Source organism: Trachurus trachurus (assembly GCF_905171665.1).
Source record: "Trachurus trachurus genome assembly, chromosome: 17".
Classification (NCBI taxonomy): Eukaryota; Metazoa; Chordata; class Actinopteri; order Carangiformes; family Carangidae; genus Trachurus; species Trachurus trachurus.
The window spans coordinates 5,332,626-5,352,978 of NC_139900.1; the positions used below are offsets into that span (position 1 = coordinate 5,332,626).

At 40.9% G+C, this 20,353-nt stretch overlaps 2 protein-coding genes and 1 pseudogene across 3 annotated transcripts in view; all 3 read left to right on the forward strand.

The window, feature by feature from the left end:
- The first annotated feature begins 1,367 nt into the window (after nucleotides 1-1,367).
- On the forward strand, nucleotides 1,368-3,109 carry LOC311001040 (tripartite motif-containing protein 16-like; annotated as a pseudogene). Its single transcript has one exon. The product of its transcript is annotated as a tripartite motif-containing protein 16-like (transcript).
- Nucleotides 3,110-4,946: 1,837 nt separating this feature from the next.
- Nucleotides 4,947-6,505, forward strand: LOC311001057 (tripartite motif-containing protein 16-like; the record flags this gene model as incomplete). Its single annotated transcript, XM_083992018.1, has 2 exons — nucleotides 4,947-6,269; nucleotides 6,392-6,505. 2 exons carry the CDS (start codon nucleotides 4,947-4,949, stop codon nucleotides 6,503-6,505), a joined length of 1,437 nt encoding a protein of 478 aa, XP_083848144.1.
- A 6,019-nt stretch (nucleotides 6,506-12,524) lies between these two features.
- The window catches only part of zmynd11 (zinc finger, MYND-type containing 11), a 52,838-nt gene continuing 45,009 nt past the window's right edge, over nucleotides 12,525-20,353 (forward strand). Inside the window, exon 1 of the mRNA XM_083992013.1 lies at nucleotides 12,525-12,662. The gene's annotated coding sequence lies outside the window, so the exon portion shown is untranslated. The remainder of the gene's footprint in view (nucleotides 12,663-20,353) is intronic.

Sequence of the window (20,353 nt, forward strand, 5' to 3'; positions counted from 1 at the left end):
ATGGATGTCAGATCAAATCTTGTTTTGATCAAATTCACTCACATATAAGATCTTTGAGATTCAATCAAACTGTAAATATGATCAAAATTAATGAGGAGATGGTTGATTTTTTTGAGATTCAGGTGAAACAGTGGATGAATGGATGAAGTGAATGTGTTCATGAAATCACTGAGTAATTTAAGAGACTTTACTGATGAATGTGTGAACAAATGGAAACTTCATATCATCAATAAAACTGAATCAATCAATCAAACACTTTCTTGTCTTCCATCTTTCCCACGTGCCCTGAATGCAGCATCAGTGTAACAGGCTGTGACTCCTGTGAACAAACTGACTCAGTGTGATGTTACATATATTTAAATGTGTCTCCACTGATGTTGTTTTAAGTTTCCAGAGGCTGAGTGAAGTTTTTCCTCGTCTTCCTGCAGTGACCATCACAGCAGGTGAACAACTGAAATCTGAAAACTGATGCTCAACACAAGAGGGCGCCATCCTCCTGCTGACCAGGGAGGTAGTGGAGGTTAAAGCTCCTCAACTCACTGTGTCTGAAGGTTTTAGTGAAGATGATGATTTTAGGCTGATTAGGTTTATACCAAAAGGGCCTGATGTCATTCATCCTGGTTATTGATGTGAAGCTGCTGTAAGTCATTAGAAATTCTTCTTTAAAGTTTCATTAAACATAGAAAATGTTGTTTTGATTTTAATTATCATAAAATGTTCATAGGAAAATTATGTAGTTTGTGTTTGATTAATGTGACTATACCCGACTCTTATTATAAAGCAACTGATAGTGTATGTGTGACATTTTTGATAGTGATCTGCTTTGATGTTCATTTGTTCCATTTATTTAAACTGGTTTCACTGTAGTGTGTTAAGTTGTTTTTAACAACACCTGTTTCATTCTTGGTGCTTGTGTCTATGTATAAATGCACTGACACTAATCAATAAAACATTTATATTTGCAGTTATGATCATGGTGTAACCTTGTCATTGTGATGTCTGTTGGGTCATTTGGATCAACTGAAAATACGTTATTAATCACATGTGGAATTCATAATTACAAGAACTGAGCTCTTTGGTTTATTTCTGTGAAAGTATCAAATATTAAAATACAACTTTTACTCATAGAAATGATGAATAAAGATGCGTTGTCAAACTTGTAAACACATAGTATCAAACTGCTCCTCCTCTTGGAACAAAGTCAAACCATATCAACTCCCTCTTCTTCCTGCTCTCAAACACAGTGAGCTCCACCCTGTTCACGTGTTTCCTTGTTCCCTCCCCTTCAGATCTACAGTTTGAAGATGGGTGGAACCAACATGTGGTGAAGAGGAGGAGCTGACAGGCCCCGTTCACTGCAGAGACACATGTTGTTTAGATCAGAGCTCAAACTAGTTTCACTTCTGAGCAACAGAAACTCAGACAGTCGTCGTCTGTGAGAGGTGAAATGGCGCAGAAAGGAGTTCATCTGGACCAGGAGACCTTCTCTTGTTCCATCTGTCTGGATCTACTGAAGGATCCAGTGACTATTCCCTGTGGACACAGCTACTGCTTCAGCTGTATTAAAACCCACTGGGATGAAGAGGATGGGAAGAAAATCTACAGCTGCCCTCAGTGTAGGAAGAACTTCATACCAAGACCTGACCTGGTGAAAAACACCATGTTAGCAGCTTTAGTGGAGGAGCTGAAGAAGACTGGACTCCAAGCTGCTCCTGCTGATCACTGCTATGCTGGACCTGAAGATGTGGCCTGTGATGTCTGCACTGGGAGAAAACTCAAAGCTGTCAAGTCCTGTTTGACTTGTGTGATCTCTTATTGTGAGAAACATCTGAAGCTTCATTATGAATCTCTGGCTTTTGAAAAACACAAGCTGGTGGAGCCCTCCAAGAAGCTCCAGGAGAACATCTGCTCTCGTCATGATGAGGTGATGAAGATTTTCTGCCGCACTGATCAGAAGTTTATTTGTCACCTCTGCCTTCTGGATGAACATAAAGGCCACGACACAGTCTCAGCTGCAGCAGAAAGGACTGAGAGGCAGAGAGAGCTGGAGCTGAGTCGACAAAAAATCCAGCAGAGAATCCAGGACACAGAGAAAGATGTGAAGGTGCTTCAACAGGAGGTGGAGGCCATCAATGGCTCTGCTGATAAAGCAGTGGAGGACAGTGAGAAGATCTTCACTCAGCTGATCCGTCTCATGGAGAAAAGAAGCTCTGAGCTGAAGCAGCAGATCAGATCCCAGCAGGAAACTCAAGTGAGTGGAGTCAAAGAGCTTCAGAAGAAGCTGGAGCAGGAGATCACTGAGCTGAAGAGGAAAGACACTGAGCTGAAGCTGCTGTCACACACAGAGGATCACACCCAGTTTCTACACAACTACCCCTCACTGTCAGTACTCAGTCCATCTACACACTCATCCAGCATCGATATCCGTCCTCTCAGACACTTTGAGGATGTGACAGCAGCTGTGTCAGAGCTCAGAGACAAACTACAGGACCTTCTGAGAGACACATGGACAAACATCTCACTGACAGTGACTCAAGTGGATGTTTTACTGTCACCACCACCAGAGCCCAGGACCAGAGCTGACTTCTTAAGATATTCACATGAAATCACACTGGATCCAAACACAGCACACACACGTCTGTTATTATCTGAGGGAAACAGAAAAGTAACATATATGGGTAAAGATCAGTCTTATTCTGGTCACCCAGACAGATTCACTACACATCCTCAGGTCCTGAGTAGAGAGAGTCTGACTGGACGTTGTTACTGGGAGGTGGAGTGGAGAGGAAGAAGAGTTAATGTAGCAGTCGCATACAAGAATATCAGCAGAGCAAGTTGGTTTGGAAGTAGTGACAAATCTTGGATGTTAGATTGTAACAACAACAGTTTCTCATTTTGGCATAAGGGGATCCAGGCTCCAGTCTCAGGTCCTCAGTCCTCCAGAGTAGGAGTGTACCTGGATCACAGAGCAGGTATTCTGTCCTTCTACAGCGTCTCTGAAACCATGACTCTCCTCCACCGAGTCCAGACCACATTCACTCAGCCTCTACATGCTGAATTTTATCTTTATTATGTTGGATCCACAGCAGAGTTGTGTAAACTCAAATAGTCAAAGATCATTGAAGGTGCAGTTGGTTAAAATCTGTATTTTAGTTCATCACTTTCTTTAGTCTCCATATTTGTTGCTAAAAGCTCATTGCTGTTGTGTCTCTGCACTGCACAGAGATCACCTGTCAATCAAACATTGTGGGCGGGACTTTGACCTCTTGTCATTTCTTGTTGTGTTGATGTTTGAGTTTGTTGAGGTGGAGCTGGAGCCGTGGAGGAGATCACTGCTCATGATGATGTTTCTTTACCTAAACTCACATTTCTCCACATGAAAATAGAAACTTCTCTGAGCTCTAAATGTTTGTTGGATATTTGTGTTGATGTGTTTGTGTTTAATTGTTTATCTTTGACTACATGGGCTATTTGATCTTTTTCTTCTCATTGTGAAAGAAATCTTGCTATTGTTCAAATCCACTCACATATAAGGTCTTTGAGATTTAATCCAACTGTAAATATCATGATAAATTATAATGTAGCGATGGTTTAATATTTTTTGAGATTCAGGTGAAACAGTGATTGAGTGGATGAAGCGAATCTGTTAATGAAATCACTGAGACATGTAAGAGACTTTACTGATCAATGTGTGAACAAATGGAGACTTCATATCATCAATAAAACTGAATTAATCAATCAAACACTTTCTTGTCTTCCATCTTTCCCACGTGCCCTGAATGCAGCATCAGTGTAACAGGCTGTGACTCCTGTGAACAAACTGACTCAGTGTGATGTTACATATATTTAAATGTGTCTCCACTGATGTTGTTTTAAGTTTCCAGAGTCTGAGTGAAGTTTTTCCTCGTCTTCCTGCAGTGACCATCACAGCAGGTGAACAAATGAAATCTGAAAACTGATGCTCAACACAAGAGGGCGCCGTCCTCCTGCTGACCAGGGAGGTAGTGGAGGTTTAAGCTCCTCAACTCACTGTGTCTGAAGGTTTTAGTGAAGATGATGATTTTAGGCTGATTAGGTTTATACTAAAAGAGCCTGGTGTCATTCATCCTGGTTAGTGATGTGAAGCTGCTGTAAGTCATTAGAAATTCTTCTTTAAAGTTTAATCATAGAAAATGTTGTTTTTATTTTAATCATCAGAAAATGTTCATAGGAAATTGATCAATTTATATAGTTTATGTTTGATTAATGTGACTATACCCGACTGTTATTATAAAGCAACTGATCATGTACGTGTGACATTTTTGATAGTGATCTGCTTTGATGTTCATTTGTTCCATTTATTTAAACTGGTTTCACTGTAGTGTGTTGAGTTGTTTTAAACAACACCTGTTTCATTCTTGATGCTTGTGTCTATGTATAAATGCACTGACACTAATCAATAAAACATTTATATTTGCAGTTATGATCATGGTGTGACCTCGTCAGTGTGATGTCTGTTGGATCATTTGGATCAACTGAAAAGACGTTATTAATCACATGTGGAATTCACAATTACAAGAACTAACCACTTTGGTTTATTTCTGTAAGAGTATCAAATATTAAAATACAACTTTTACTCAAGAAAAAGAGAAGTAGGCTAAAGATGCGTTGTCAAACTTGTAGACACACAGTATCAAACTGCTCCTCCTACTGGAAAAAAGTCTAACCTGATCACCTCCCTCTTCTTCCTGCTCTCAAACACAGTGAGCTCCACCCTGTTCATGTGTTTCCTTGTTCCCTCCCCTTCAGATCTACAGTTTGAAGATGGGTGGAACCAACATGTGGTGAAGAGGAGGAACTGACAGGCCCCGTTCACTGCAGAGACACATGTTGTTTAGATCAGAGCTCAAACTAGTTTCACTTCTGAGCAACAGAAACTCAGACAGTCGTCATCTGTGAGAGGTGAAATGGCGCAGAAAGGAGTTCATCTGGACCAGGAGACCTTCTCTTGTTCCATCTGTCTGGATCTACTGAAGGATCCAGTGACTATTCCCTGTGGACACAGCTACTGCTTCAACTGTATTAAAACCCACTGGGATGGAGAGGATGGGAAGAAAATCTACAGCTGTCCTCAGTGTAGGAAGAACTTCACACCAAGACCTGACCTGGTGAAAAACACCATGTTAGCAGATTTAGTGGAAGAGCTGAAGAAGACTGGACTCCAAGCTGCTCCTGCTGATCACTGCTATGCTGGACCTGAAGATGTGGCCTGTGATGTCTGCACTGGGAGAAAACTCAAAGCTGTAAAGTCCTGTTTAACGTGTCCGGCCTCCTACTGTGAGAAACACCTGCAGCCTCATTATGAAGCAGCTCCATTAAAGAAACACAAGCTGGTGGAGCCCTCCAAGAAGCTCCAGGAGAACATCTGCTCTCGTCATGATGAGGTGATGAAGATGTTCTGTCGCACTGATCAGCAGTGTATCTGTTATCTCTGCCTTGTGGATGAACATAAAGGTCACGACACAGTCTCAGCTGCAGCAGAAAGGACTGAGAGGCAGAGAGAGCTGGAGCTGAGTCGACAAAACATCCAGCAGAGAATCCAGGACACAGAGAAAGATGTGAAGGTGCTTCAACGGGAGGTGGAGGCCATCAATGGCTCTGCTGATAAAGCAGTGGAGGACAGTGAGAAGATCTTCACTCAGCTGATCCGTCTCATGGAGAAAAGAAGCTCTGAGTTGAAGCAGCAGATCAGATCCCAGCAGGAAACTCAAGTGAGTGGAGTCAAAGAGCTTCAGAAGAAGCTGGAGCAGGAGATCACTGAGCTGAAGAGGAAAGACGCTGAGCTGAAGCTGCTGTCACACACAGAGGATCACACCCAGTTTCTACACAACTACCCCTCACTGTCAGCACTCAGTCCATCTACACACTCATCCAGCATCAATATCCGTCCTCTCAGACACTTTGAGGATGTGACACCAGCTGTGTCAGAGCTCAGAGATAAACTACAGGACCTTCTGAGAGACACATGGACAAACATCTCACTGACAGAGATTCAAGTGGATGTTTTACTGTCACCACCAGAGCCCAGGACCAGAGCTGACTTCTTAAGATATTCACAGGAAATCACACTGGATCCAAACACAGCACGCAAACGTCTGTTATTATCTGAGGGAAACAGAAAAGTAACATTAATGAGTAAAGATCAGTCTTATTCTGGTCACCCAGACAGATTCACTACATATTATCAGGTCCTGAGTAGAGAGAGTCTGACTGGACGTTGTTACTGGGAGGTGGAGTGGAGAGGAGGAGGAGTTTATGTAGCGGTCGCATACAAGAATATCAGCAGAGCAGGTGGAGAAAGTTTGTTTGGACACAATGACAAATCTTGGTCGTTACTTTGTTACAACAACAGTTTCACATTTTGTTTCAACAACATCAAGACTCCAGTCTCAGGTCCTCAGTCCTCCAGAGTAGGAGTGTACCTGGATCACAGCGCAGGTATTCTGTCCTTCTACAGCGTCTCTGAAACCATGACTCTCCTCCACAGAGTTCAGACCACATTCACTCAGCCTCTACATGCTGGAATTTGTCTTGGTTGGTATAATGGAGACACAGCAGAGTTGTGTAAACTCAAATAGACAAAGATCATTGAAGGTGCAGTTGGTTAAAATCTGTATTTTAGTTCATCACTTTCTTTAGTCTCCATGTTTGTTGCTAAAAGCTCATTGCTGTTGTGTCTCTGCACTGCACAGAGATCACCTGTCAATCAAACATTGTGGGCGGGACTTTGACCTCTTGTCATTTCTTGTTGTGTTGATGTTTGAGTTTGTTGAGGTGGAGCTGGAGCCGTGGAGGAGATCACTGCTCATGATGATGTTTCTTTACCTGAACTCACATTTCTCCACATGAAAATAGAAACTTCTCTGAGCTGTAAATGTTTGTTGGATATTTGTGTTGATGTGTTTGTGTTTAATTGTTTATCTTTGACTACATGGGCTATTTGATCTTTTTCTTCTCATTGTGAAAGAAATCTTGTTATTGTTCAAATCCACTCACATATAAGGTCTTTGAGATTTAATCAAACTGTAAATATCATGATAAAAATTAATGTAGAGATGGTTTAATATTTTTTGAGATTCAGGTAAAACAGTGATTGTGTGGATGAAGCGAATCTCTTAATAAAATTACTGGGACATTTAAGAGACTTTACTGATCAATGTGTGAACAAATGGAAGTTTCATGTAAGCAATATTACACGAGAGGTAGTGCTGTTGTACTGTACAGTATATCAGCACGGGTGTGAATATCTGCGGCACTCGGCCTGCGGCCTCGTGCCTACGACCGAACCCTAATAGCAAAGTTCCTTTGGCTTGGATGTGGCCCAAATAAACAGCAAAGATCTGGCCCACTTACGGAAGTGAATGACGGCCCATATCTGGCCCAAGTATATGAAAGCTATGCTTAACCATAACATAACCAGACCTCTACCAGAACTGTACCAACTACATATGGCTTATAGCTGGGCTTCATAGGGCCTGCCTGTATGGCTGTGTTCAGGTAAATCCTACTGGCTCTTATGTGGCCCCCATGTGGCTGACAGACCAAAATCCAGATTTTACCCAGAACCTAAACTAATATACACCAAACCTTTCATATGGCCCACTTTTGGAAGTGAATGATGGGCCACATCTGGCCCTAAGGTATATAAGCCCAAACTGAACCATAACAAAACCAGACTTCTACCAGGAGTAAACTAAATTCAAATAATTATATGGCTCATGGGTCACATACAGAATACGTGTGGCTCAGTTCTGTTGAATCATTGTGGCCCACATGTGGTTGACAGAATAAAACTGGTACTTTTTTTTTCATCAGATAACACACCTTCCATCTGCCCCACATTATGAAGAGAATGACAGGTCAATTCTGGCACCAAAATTAAAAAATTATAATTTTAGTGCAATAGCAGTACTGATTAAGTTGTTCGATACCTATATAGATCACTTAAATCACACAAAATCAATATGAGAAATTAAGAAACACACAAGTTTCCCTTTAAAATTGTATTTTTTCATACTTCAAAATTGCCTTCAATGAACTGTACAGAACATGTAGAAATTACATCCATATAAAAACAGAATCAGAAAAAAACTGATCAGATAGGTTACAGTAATACTGTACAAAAATACAAGAACAGTGAAGAAATATTAGAAATGAAGAAAGTTTAATTTGTGCATCAAAACTGTCTGTCTTAACTGTCAGTTTCAGCTTGGATTTTTTGTCTCTCTTCACACCAAGGCCCAGTTTCCCATCACCTCCACCTCCTTGTCTGAAACAGCTGCAGTCAGGGTTTCGTCTACGGCACCTTGAGAACACAGGACATTTTGAAAGAGTGTTAGGGCTGTCAAACAATTAAAATTTTAAATCGCGATTAATCTCAAAATTTCCTAAGTTAATCGTGATTAATCGCATCGTTTTCTTTTTTGCTTGAAATCACAGCAATATGAATGGATAAGAAACATAAGAAAAGAAACATCTGGATGTTTCTTATGCTTTCCATTCATGGTATTTAAAAATCAGCTGTCAGAGAGAGAGAGCAGCCTTGTTTGGTGATAAGAAGAACAAGTTCTCTAGTGTAGTCAACATGCAGCTTTTCTGTAACATTACAAGACGGCAACGGCTGAGGTTCCAATGTCACAGCGTTAACTTAATCGTGTGTTTTCTTTTTTCGTGTTATTTAAATAAATAAATAAATAAATAAATTTAAAATTTAAAAAAAAAATAGTGCCGTTAAAATCATTTTTGCGTTAAGACGTTTATAAAAAACATTGTGTGAAGTTCCGGTGAATCAAAATAAAATAAATCAGACATTGGAGTAACTTAAATCAAGCTTTTTTTCATCCCAGGAGCAGTAGCAGTAGGGTTAGCAAAGCTGCTAAAGCTGCTAACACAGCCATAGCCTGTCTCTTGCCACCATGGGCTTCAAACACACGCTTTATTAAATTAAAACCGAGTTCTGTTCGGCTAACTTGTAGCTTTCTCCTCTAAAGATGTAGGTCTAGTGTGTGCCATTAATTATCAGTAGTTCAACAAAAAATTTAAGGTTTAAAATTCACTTACCCAAAGCAGCAGCCAGTCCAGAAACTGATTGAGGGAAAATGAAAATGCCCGAAGGGTGTCGCAGAAAAAACTCCACCCACTGCCACTTGTGCCAGTTGCATAAGTTAACATCTATCATCTGGAAGAGTGCCTTAATTTCAGAACTGTGCTGCCAGAAGAAAAATTCCCTCCAATTTTGAAGGTATGGCAAAACCAACCTGGTTATGATGTGGACCTCATGTTTTGCCATATCACATTTGCCACATCACCTGTGGCTCAAAAGTATTATTCTATTATCTGTGCCAGGTGCTTCTATTACAAAAGTGCCTCAGAAGAGATATTCAAAGCCGTAGCGTTTAGGATGTGGCCCTCCTGTGTTTTGCCATATCACATTTGCCAGTAACATAGCCTACCATGTGGCCCAAAAGAATATTCTATTAGGGCCAAGTGCCTCAGTTAAATAGTTAATAGTTAAAGCAGAAGTAAGCGGAATATTTGTGTTAATATAAGTCTTAAATAGTTATATCTTCCGACGGAAATCACTTACATAGAGTGTTTGGTCCGAAACACGGGTCTGTCAGTCACTCTGCTCTGCTGTAAGCCGAGGAGAAAACTTCTTGTATACTTCCTTGTATCCTACAAGCTTTATCCAATGAGGAGAGAGAACGGCATGAAGGGCTGTGTGTGCAGCCAAGGGATGCGCGTGAATGTGGTGACGTAGGGACGAGGACTAATAGATCCATGACGAGGGCGGGGGCTGCTAACTACCGAAGTTAGCCAAAACGACCGGATTGCTTACTTCTGCTTTAAAATAAAAGTGTACCAAAAGAAAAATTCCCTCCAAATTTTAATATATGGCAATGTATGTGGTTATGATTTGGCCCTCATACGTTTTGCCATGCCACATCTCAGCCAGAGGTGCCAGCTAAATGCCATATGGCCCAAAAGTCAATGCTATTTGGGTAATAACTAGCATAGTTTTTCCAACCTTACACCCCGTCCTGACATACAGCGATGCGAGCGAGGAAAAGTGATTAGAATGCGTACTTTTCAATCAGTCTGTCCTGACATGCCGCGAGCGACGTCGCGCCGTCCAGCGATGTCGCTCAACCCTGAAATTATCGCTCGCGTTGTCTCTATCTGGACGACATTTCGCGGCAGTGTCCCGCCCCTAAACACTTCTTATTGGTTGAAAAGTACACGCTGCTTTCTGTTGACAAGCAAGTTATCAGAGAGAGGAGAATATAAGAGGAAATTATAGCTGCTGCGCAGCGATGGGTCGGGTCCGGGCTACTTTTGGGCAAATTTAGGCAATTCTGAGCAACAAACAGGAGAATAGGAAGACAAGACAGTTGACCTTATAATGTTCAATTTGCATCAGTTGAGGATTGAACCCACAACCTCGGGAACCAAAGACCATTGTCTATCGCACTGAGCTAATTGACAAGTGGCAGATCAACAGTGGCTTCACAAATTGAGTAAGCCATTCACTGTCGTGTAGGCAGATTTGAAACCACAGTAAAAAGAAAAATCAGTTTTTGAGGTAAAATAATGATATGTATTTGTCAAACATCAACTACGAGTCTAAGATGTTAGGAGCCTTCGCACATGGTCCAGTCCAAGCTATTTTTTTTTTTTTTTTAATTTAGAGGCTTGCTGTGATGCCACCATTAGGACAATTGTCTTGTGTTTCATATTGAGGTCAACTGACATTTTGATCTGTCATCATCATCATCGCCCTTGCTGGGTCTCGAACTCACAACCTCTGACACCAAGAACCAGCTCCTAACTCGCTGAGCTAACTGGCTGGTAGTGAGACCTGCTGTGTAGCTTCATTTATCCACTCAGGGAGTCAGTGCCCAGGCAGCTGTTGTCAAGGCAGATTTCAGAAAGTCAGAAATTCTATTATCTAAACAAAAATCTGTTAATACATAAATTGCATTTAGACAGCAAAACAGCTTAAGGACATGTGACATTTTGATCCATCATCATCATCATCATCATCACCCTTGCTGGGTCTCGAACTCACAATCTCTGACACCAAGAACCAGCGCCTAACTCGCTGAGCTAATTGGCTGGTAGTGAGACATGCTGTGTAGCTTCATTTATCCACTCAGGTGAGCCAGTGCCCGGGCAGCTGTTGTGATGAAATGGTCAAAATGTCAATAATTCAGTCATCTAAACAAAAATCTGATAATACATAAATTGCATCTTGACAGCATGGAAATGTTGGTGATTTGTTTTTAATGATAAGTGTTTTGCTTCATAAGAGAAAATCTGATGTTTATAAATTCCACTCTCACATTGACTGCAGTTGTTCCCATGAGAGCAGAATTCAAAATGTTCTCAAAAATTCAGTTTTTGAGATAAAATTCTGATATTTGCCAAACTTCAGTAACCATGACTCCAGAATATTGTCATTTTTTTTCAGGAAGATTGAAAATGTATTTATCAAGAATTTGATGGTATATGTTTACAGTACTGTTTGCAGTCAAACGTTTTCATGCACTGTAGGCTCAATTTTTGCTTAATCAAAAATCCGAGAAACAAGTTTTGTGGAGGACGGTCTGGAGATGCTCTGTAGCAAGTTTGGTGTCAATTGAGCAAAAATTGTGGGAGGAGATACATTTTAAAAGTTTTACAGTTATTGAAAAAAACAGAGTGATGGACTTCATAATTTGTAATAAGTTTAAGTGGACAAAAGTTTCAGCAGTATTGAGGCTACATTGTGGTGAAGTTTCAACACTGTAGCATCTACCGTTGGTTTGGTAGGAATTTTTAAAGTTTTTAAATTTAAACGCTTATTGTGCCCCCCCTAGGAGGGGGGGGCACATGTCCTTGGAGTTGAGTGAATCTGGCATGGGACTGAACCTTTGTGCAAAGTTTGGTGAGTTTTCGCCCATGGGAAGTATGACTTCCTTGGAAGAAGAAAGAAAGAAAGAAAGAAAGAAAGAAAGAAGAAGAAGAAGAATTCCTAGGAATACAATAGTGTCCTGTCAGCTGCGCTGCCCGGACCCTAAAAACACTCATCAATCATTTCTTTTTTAAAAGAAATGATTTTGTCATTTGGGTGGATCTGTTTTTGGGGAAGTTTTTGTTTCATTTTTCTTCTGGGGTCTGCAGGAAAACAATTATGATTAACTAGCTAATTGTTGTCCCTTTAATATCCCGGCTGTGTTGTGTTGTCCCCGGTGTCCGTCGGTCGCAGTCGTGAGTCGAATTCCACCACTAGAGTTTCTCCCTGAGGCTCGGCTGCGTTCGGCTCCACTCGGCTCTCACTCGGCTCCCTCTCGGTTCCCGATCGGCTGCGTTCGGCTTCACTCGGTTCCCCGCTCGGCTCCGTTCGGCTCCGTTCGGCTCCCCGCTCGGCTCCGCTCTGTTGGCGCTGTCTGTGTGTTTACCTCCCAGCGCAGCGCTGCTGTACTGTGGCCAGCTGCTGCTGCTGCACACATACACACCAGCAACAACCATCCGCAGCCTCGACTGAGCCTGGAAAATAGCTGCTAAATGTAAGCTGCCCCGCGTTCAACCCTTCGCGGATTTCCCTCCTGCAGCGCCGTGGGTTTGTGACACTAAAAGCAGAGGTGAGTTTTATTTTTTATTTTTTTTATTTTCATTCTGGGGGTAGAAAAAAAATAAATCGCACGAGCTCAATGACAACCCCGTGGTGCGGCTAAGTTAGCCGTTAGCTTAGCCGTTAGCTTCCTATCCCCGTGATGGAGGAGGTGGACTGTGAACATGGCGCCCTCCAAAACAAACGAACAGGTAGGTAGGCTAGTTACTGGTAACGATTTATGGCGGCAGATAATTAAAAGCTTCACGTGTGCTCCCAAACAAACAAACACACACATCCATATCGTTGTTGTTGTGTCTGTGTTGGGCTAACGTTAGCTACGTAACAGTTTACTAGCACCGCTAACAAAAATGTAACTTACCCGCGGTAGATAGCTTCACTCTTGGTGACGAACCGCTAATTTAACGCGCTTATTCTTGGTTTTATATTGTCATTCTGCCTAAAAAGAATACAAACAGGCTGATTTAACTCGTATATAAAAAGTTACATACCCTCCTCTTTGTCTGGACAAGCTTCTGGTGTTGGACGTTAGTTAGCATGCTAGTGGCTAAATCGAGATTGTTGAATGGAGCTAAGAGCCCGTGGCCTTCCTCCTGCTTGTCTGTCTGTCTCTTCTTTGTTGCTGCCGTACACGCACAAGTTAAGTGTAGCGTGTTTGTTTAAAATAAAACGCGCTGTTGTGAAGTTTTTGTGTGACAGCAGCAGCAGCAGCAGCAGCAGCGCGGTTGTCTTTGAGCTGCACAGCGACCGCCGCGTTTGGTGTCATGTTGTCGGTGTCAGTCGTGGTTGAGATCCGCGGGCTAACGGTGAGAGACCTGCTGGCATCACTGTAACCTGTCACACTGACAGTGTTGGTTCATAATAATCGATGTTATCTATATGTAGGCTATAGTTATGAATCTATAGCTGTGGATGTAGATTTTGATCAGTGTGAGGAGGAGGAGGAGGAGCTGTCGGCTTCTTCAAAAAAAGAGGTAAACAACAGCGCCGTGTCGCCTCTTTGTTTTATTTGTTTGCCATATTACAATACTTACTACTTGCACATGTGAAACCAGCACATTTGACAGGGTTTTCTTTTTTTTAAACTGGTGAAACATACAAGGGACGACTCAAATAATCTGGGATCTGTCATTAACAGGTGTCAGGCCGATGTGTGTGAGGAATGGGATCATGAATGAAAAGGAAATGTGAATATTTGCTCTGCAAGTCGGTTTATGGTTTGTGCCCCTACATTTTCTGCTTGTGCTCCTAAAATTTCAATCAAGTTAGGAGTCCACTGTAAAAGTCCTAGTAAAAGTCTGAGCCCTGAGTGTCCATGTCAGCCCCCAGCAGACACACATGGAGGCAGCAGGGCAGCCCCGGTGGCACAGGTGGCCCCTAATCCACACCTTCTACACTTTAGATATAGATTTTTAGATCTCACATTACTCCCTATCACCTCAGTGTTCTCCTCTGTTTCCTCTTCAGCCGTGAAAATGGTCTGCTCATCTGCTTGTTTTTAATGTACGACTTGACTTTTTTCTCTCTGTATTCAAACAAGGATACCTATATGATGCTTTTACACCAAGACCACGAGGCTGTTTATGGGGAATAAAGGAGTAGCATTGTAGCATTCAAGGTAGAACAATGTGCAAATATAGAAATATAAGACGATATAACTTCTTAAATAAACTGTTTTGTATAGGGCCATAAGTTCATGGTTCATCATACAACGACAGTTACACAGGGAAAGGGCTGGTTGAAGAGAAAACTGCGCACATCACTTGCAGGGTTCGGTGTTATCAAATGATTTGATTTGAATAACTGGCCTTTATATTATTCCTGTTGTTGTTATCTTCTTGCCTAGACCCCAGGAAGAGCTGGTTGTCACAACATCAGACAGCGAACATATAAAGAAACAAATAGAGACGCTCTGTTATGCGCCAAATTATTTCACGAGTATATACAGTTATTTACAATAATAGAATAAAAATGATATACACAGTGTTGACCTTTGTAAGGCAGAAAATAAAGAAACTATTGCACAGATGGGGAGTATAGGGGGTGTATAGGAATGTACAGGTGTAATGTGTGCAGCTTGTACACAACATAGAAGTGATGGATTAGCCTATAACTGTGAACTGGTTAAATACAGCCTAAATAGTGGAATGAAAACCTGGAGATGTGTGTGAATAGTGCAAAAATGGCAGATCGATAGTGCAAGAAGAAGATGATGAGTGATAAATGCTGTTGGGGCTCATCACCTCCTCCTCGTTCATAGCATTAAATCCACACCCAAATGGAAACAGAATATTTTTAATGCTTTTCCTCCTCTTTGCATCCAAATGATCCTCTCTTTACAAGAATACAAACATTTTGCCTTTTGGACACTTTAAATGGTAATGTTTAAGTAGCATACAAGGTAAAAAAGTAGAAGAATATGTAAATATAGAGATATAAAAACGACTAAGACAAACACATATAGTTATGTTCCAAAAAAACCACTATAATATCCAGTTATCAATCATTTCTGGTGTCTAATTATTATGAGTATTTTCTCATTGTGTTCAGTCGGTGAATTCAAACCAGGACTTTTTGTTGATGTAGGATTTAAAACGAGCATGCAGGAAAAAAATGAAATACAGTGAGTAATTTACAGTGGCAGGTTTATGTGAGTCTGACTTTTAACGCTAATATCATACACAACACAGGCTGGTATGTGCGTACTGTCTATGCTTAGTTCTCTATATCTATGAAAGATGAAGTATTTTCAGTAACAAGTTGATCTGAGCTTAACTCATTGAGTGCCATTGACGTATATATACGTCAATCAAAATCCAACGCTTGAGTGCCATTGACGTATATATACGTCAAATGCAGTTTTCTGCGGCTGGTAAATGGGGGCGCTGTTGCGCACACTGTGAGTAATTTTGGGGCTTCTGGGATGTGTAGAACGAAGAAGACTGTAGATCAGAGCAAGAAGTGAAGAGGAAGGAGAAGACGAGTGCGATCGGTACAGAGATAAAAAAGTTGGGAAAAGTTTCTATTTCTAGAGGAAAACGACGGGCAGAGCCTGGAACAAGTGTAACGTGGAGCTGCAGGAAGCTTAGCCACGGATGCTATTAGCATAGCTCCAGCATGAAGTGATCGGAGGAGGCAGGAAAGGTAAACTCATAGATGATCAGCACCGAAATGCCGAAGCGAAAGCGGATCGCAGAGTCAGTTTCACCAGCTGCTGTAAACCGACGTCGTGACGACGAACCGAGAGATCAGCGCGGTGCGTCGCTGCCGCGGCCGCGTCCAGCAGAGAGGCTGAAGACGCCACGACGTCTCCCTCCCTACTTCAGAGACGAGGCGAAGCAGCAGGAGAAGTAGGAGAGGGGAGGGGCAGAGAGGGGGTGAGGAGGGGGAGAGGAGGGGGGAGGAGAGGGTGAGGGGGCAGCAACTGCAGGAGGAGTAGGAGAGCAGGCATCACTCTGCATAGTAGGACTCCTACTTGTTGTATTTTAGTTTTTTTTTTTTTTGTACAATGAAAAAACATGTGAAATGAAATTTTCAGATGTCTTACATATTTTTAAAGCCAAAATTAAAACGGATAAATCACTGTTTTTCTTGAGAGACTCTCTTTCACAAAAATGCATTTTTCTCAGCTTTCTAGAAAAAAAGTGGTCTTTTTGGTGCAACCAGGCTCTATTCAACTTAAGATAAATTAAGAATGGAACAAGGTACAAACAAATGGTTTTTCCCTAGTTAAATAGAGAGTCTCCTCTTTCCTTTGAGCTATTTTGTGTTTTCAGAGTCATAATACAAAATATTCTCTTGGTCTTAAAATATTACTCAAAATGCCCCGAAACGCTGGCACATGGCACTGACCATTTTGTAAAAGGGCTGGCACTCAATGAGTTAAGAAACGCTCTGATTTGACCACAACCACCACGGATCATCATCCTCCTGCTTCTCTGTTGATGTCGACCTCATTTGCATCCACTCTTGAGTAATTAGCGCTCATCTGAAAAACCACATATTCACACTGTTACGATGTGTGAAGACGATGATGATGGTGAACATCCTCTCTCGACATCTGTCACAGCCTCTTCTGACACAAAAGTGCGTTTCCCCCCCCCCCCCCCCTCTCTCTCTCGTCGTACGAAAACGCCCTGAGCATTACCATGGTTAGCTGTTTGGCTGCGATTTATGAAAGTGACATCCCAAGTTTCACGGATGGTTAAGAGGAGGACCGCATAAAATTGGATTTCAGGATATTCAGGGAAAAGGCCAGGCCTGTGCACTAGAGTGAGGACGGAGGCAAACCGGTATTATTCAGAGCCTTTTGAACGTCTTTCACAGTTTTTTCTTGTCAAATTCTCTCTGGCATTTTTTTTTTTTTTTTTGGAGCTTCCTTCAAAACCACAGTTTCTTTTCTTGTAAGGAGGCCAGGAAACGGTGTGCTGTATTATGAATATCCACTGATTTGTAATCGACGCTTTTTCAGACAAATAAGGTTCCCAGATATGGATTTTAAATAAATAAATAAATATTGCACAGGATTGATTTTGGTATAAGTCTAAATAGACTCATTGTCAAGGACATGCACGCAAAAAAACAACAATAAATGTTCCCTGGACTAGTTACTGAAGCAAAGTTTCTGCTGTTTCCCAACAACGTTTATTCAGAGCATGTTGAGATATTGTGACTGAAAAAGCCACAAAGGCACAAATATCTAAAACATGCCTGTAGTTGGCAGTTTGCTTATGTTCCTGTGGAAAACATAGCAACTGCAATAATAAAAACAGAGAGAGGGGAAAGATGGCAGTGAAGAGGGAAGAATAGAGCTCAGGTTCGTCCCCTCTGTGGATTTCACTCGTATAATTCTGTTCAATATAACTGAGAGAGTTTGTGTTTTATATTAAAGCGTTAACAGTCTTCAAGCCTTCAGCTGCCGAAGAACTGAAAGCTCGTCTTTTGTGACGTGTCCGAAAAGTCAAAGGGTCCATGATCAGTTTAATGTAATGTTTAATGTTTAACAGGGCTGAGTTTCCGATTCATTTAAAAGATCCGATATCGATTCATAAAATTTGTAGATCGATCTTTTGATCTGTTGCGCTGTTCACTTCTGGAGTGGGTCATGTTAAATAAATGTGCATTCATGTAACCAACTTTTTGGTCAATTTAATGTAAACATGAATATTTTTAATTTATACACCAGGTTAGAGAGTTCCATCTTTGTACAATTTGCAACATTAGTTTTGTCAGAATCTCTTTCATAACCAAGAAAATATGTTATTAAAACTGAATGAATCGCTCTAGTAGCAAAAAGGAGCAAAACGGAAAAATAATAATAAGGATGATGATAATGGTGACGGTTGTGTTCAAACTCCGGCCACCACACACAATAAGTAAAATAAAATAACCACACTCCCTCGATGTGTCAACGCAAAGACATAAACCCACATGTAAAGAAAAGATGCAATGTTTCCTACACCTTTCTTAATGTGTAAAAAGTTAAAAAAAAGTTTTCTAGCAATATTTTAATATGCTGAGACGGTAGTATTTGTTTTTGTTACAGTGGAAAAGGAATGAAAGTTTCAGATGAGTTGCACTGTAGCAGTTGTAGTAGTTGCACTGTCTTAATGTTAACATAATGGAGCAGTATAGTCCTGAACACACCTGGTTTGTTATTCTCATATGGTATTTCTTTAACATTTGTTTTTATGGCCAGATGTAGCTGTTGCATAACCACGTGGATGTTTTACATGCAGTATGAGGAGGAACTGTAACCCAGGTTAAAAATGTGTATTAAAAGTATTTTATTGTGTATTAAAAACAGAGACAATTTGAGTTAAAAGCAGTAAATTAGTTCATTATATATCTAAAACCAAGATGTTTTAACTAAAAACAGTGAAATTCATAGTGGATAAATTAATTAATTAAATATAATGTTTTGTTATTGATTAAAATACTGATATCTACTTAAAAAGAAGAACAAAACTGTAATAAAAAAGATAGGTGGAGTTTTAGTTTGAAAGAGCTGGTCGGAAGACGATCTTTTCATCCAATCGGAGGAGAAGCTCCCTCCCACTGACCCGACCGGAGCAGGTTCACTTCCTCTTGAAGCTGCTGGAAGGAAGAGAGCAAACCACATTGAGCACGAGCCGACAAGAGTCACGAAAAACACACTTCAGGACGGTGAAACAATACAAAACACGGATAAAACACGGAGAAAACTGTTGGAGAAGATCCCCCGGACGACCAGGACCTGCGTGAGTGCAGTTGGAGGAGCCGCTCGGGAGGAGAAGAGCATCGGTGAGCAACCGAATCGAAATGCTAAATCGCTAAGCTAATAGCGGAACGAGCTAACCGTTAGCATACGAGCTAATGTCGGAGCGCTAGCTCCTGGTGCTAATTAGCTTCAGTGCATACACACCAGATACATTCATGCTGCAGCATTTATCTGATAATTTAAAGGGTGCATATGTGATGTTTATTTTCTCTTTTTGTTTACTGTTTCTATGCACACTGAACTGTATTTTGGGTGTGTTTAGCACTTTATTTCTGAACTTTAAGCACATTTAGCCACAAGTTAAAAACTGTGCACATTATATATTTTATTTTCTTAAAGGCTAATGATGTTTGTGTGAATATTACCATGTAAAGAGCACAGAATATGTTGATATTGGGTTTTTGGAAGGTTATTTCAATAACATGAGTAACATAATATGATGAATGACATAATCTGATTATTTGAATGTTGTTTATTTTATTGCTGATAATTGTAATGTCATATTACAACAGTAATTCAGTAAAATAATTATTCTCTATTGACGTAGAGTTTGTGTAGATTTAACATGATTTATTTTCTATAAGTCATTGAGTTTAGAAAATGACAATGAATGCTCTGATCCTACTTATCGTAGGTCAGGTTCTTTTTTTCGTTGGATACCATTGAGATACGGACCTACCTGGAAGTTGGAGCCAGTTGAAGTTGATGGCGAGCCAGACCCCGGAAAATCCTGAGAAACCGACGTCGTGGAACCTGAATCCTTTTGCACCAGTACACACACACACACCACCCACACCCAAGTGAGGTGGGACTGATATTTCACCTATACGGTGATAAGTGACTGAACTGAACACTAGAAATTAAAGCAGCAGCTGCAGAACTTTATTTTATTTATTATTTTTCATACTTACCCGGGTAAGAGTTGTAAGAGTGTTATAAATGTGTTATTACTGTGGTCTTCCCATTCTGGTAATAAAAAGGGAAGCATCATTTGTTTCTTAAAGAAATTACAGTGTTTGTGTCGTTCCTGAGCATCGGTTGGTCAATCCTGGGCTCCGTAGTCGACCTTAGAGCTTCTGATACTTTTTGGCCTATTGAATCTAAATCCTATTACTACTTTAAAGGGTTACACGTGTTACAACAAGTGGCGAGCCAGCCAGGAGCCTAGTTATTTGCCAAACGATTGCCTGGAACAAACCATTTCATTTTTTTATTTTCATGATAATACACATTGCTAAAAAATGGAGGTCATTGATAAATTAGGCATCAAGGTTCCAAATGCAGTTATAGTGAGTGGGTTGACAGGATCAGAAAAGGATGATGAGATTCTTGAGTTTTTGCAAACCTATGGTTCAATCAATAGGGCTGAGAAGATAGATGATCCAACTACAGAGTTTCATACAAACCTGATAGTAGAGTATAACCATGGCACTGCTATGCAA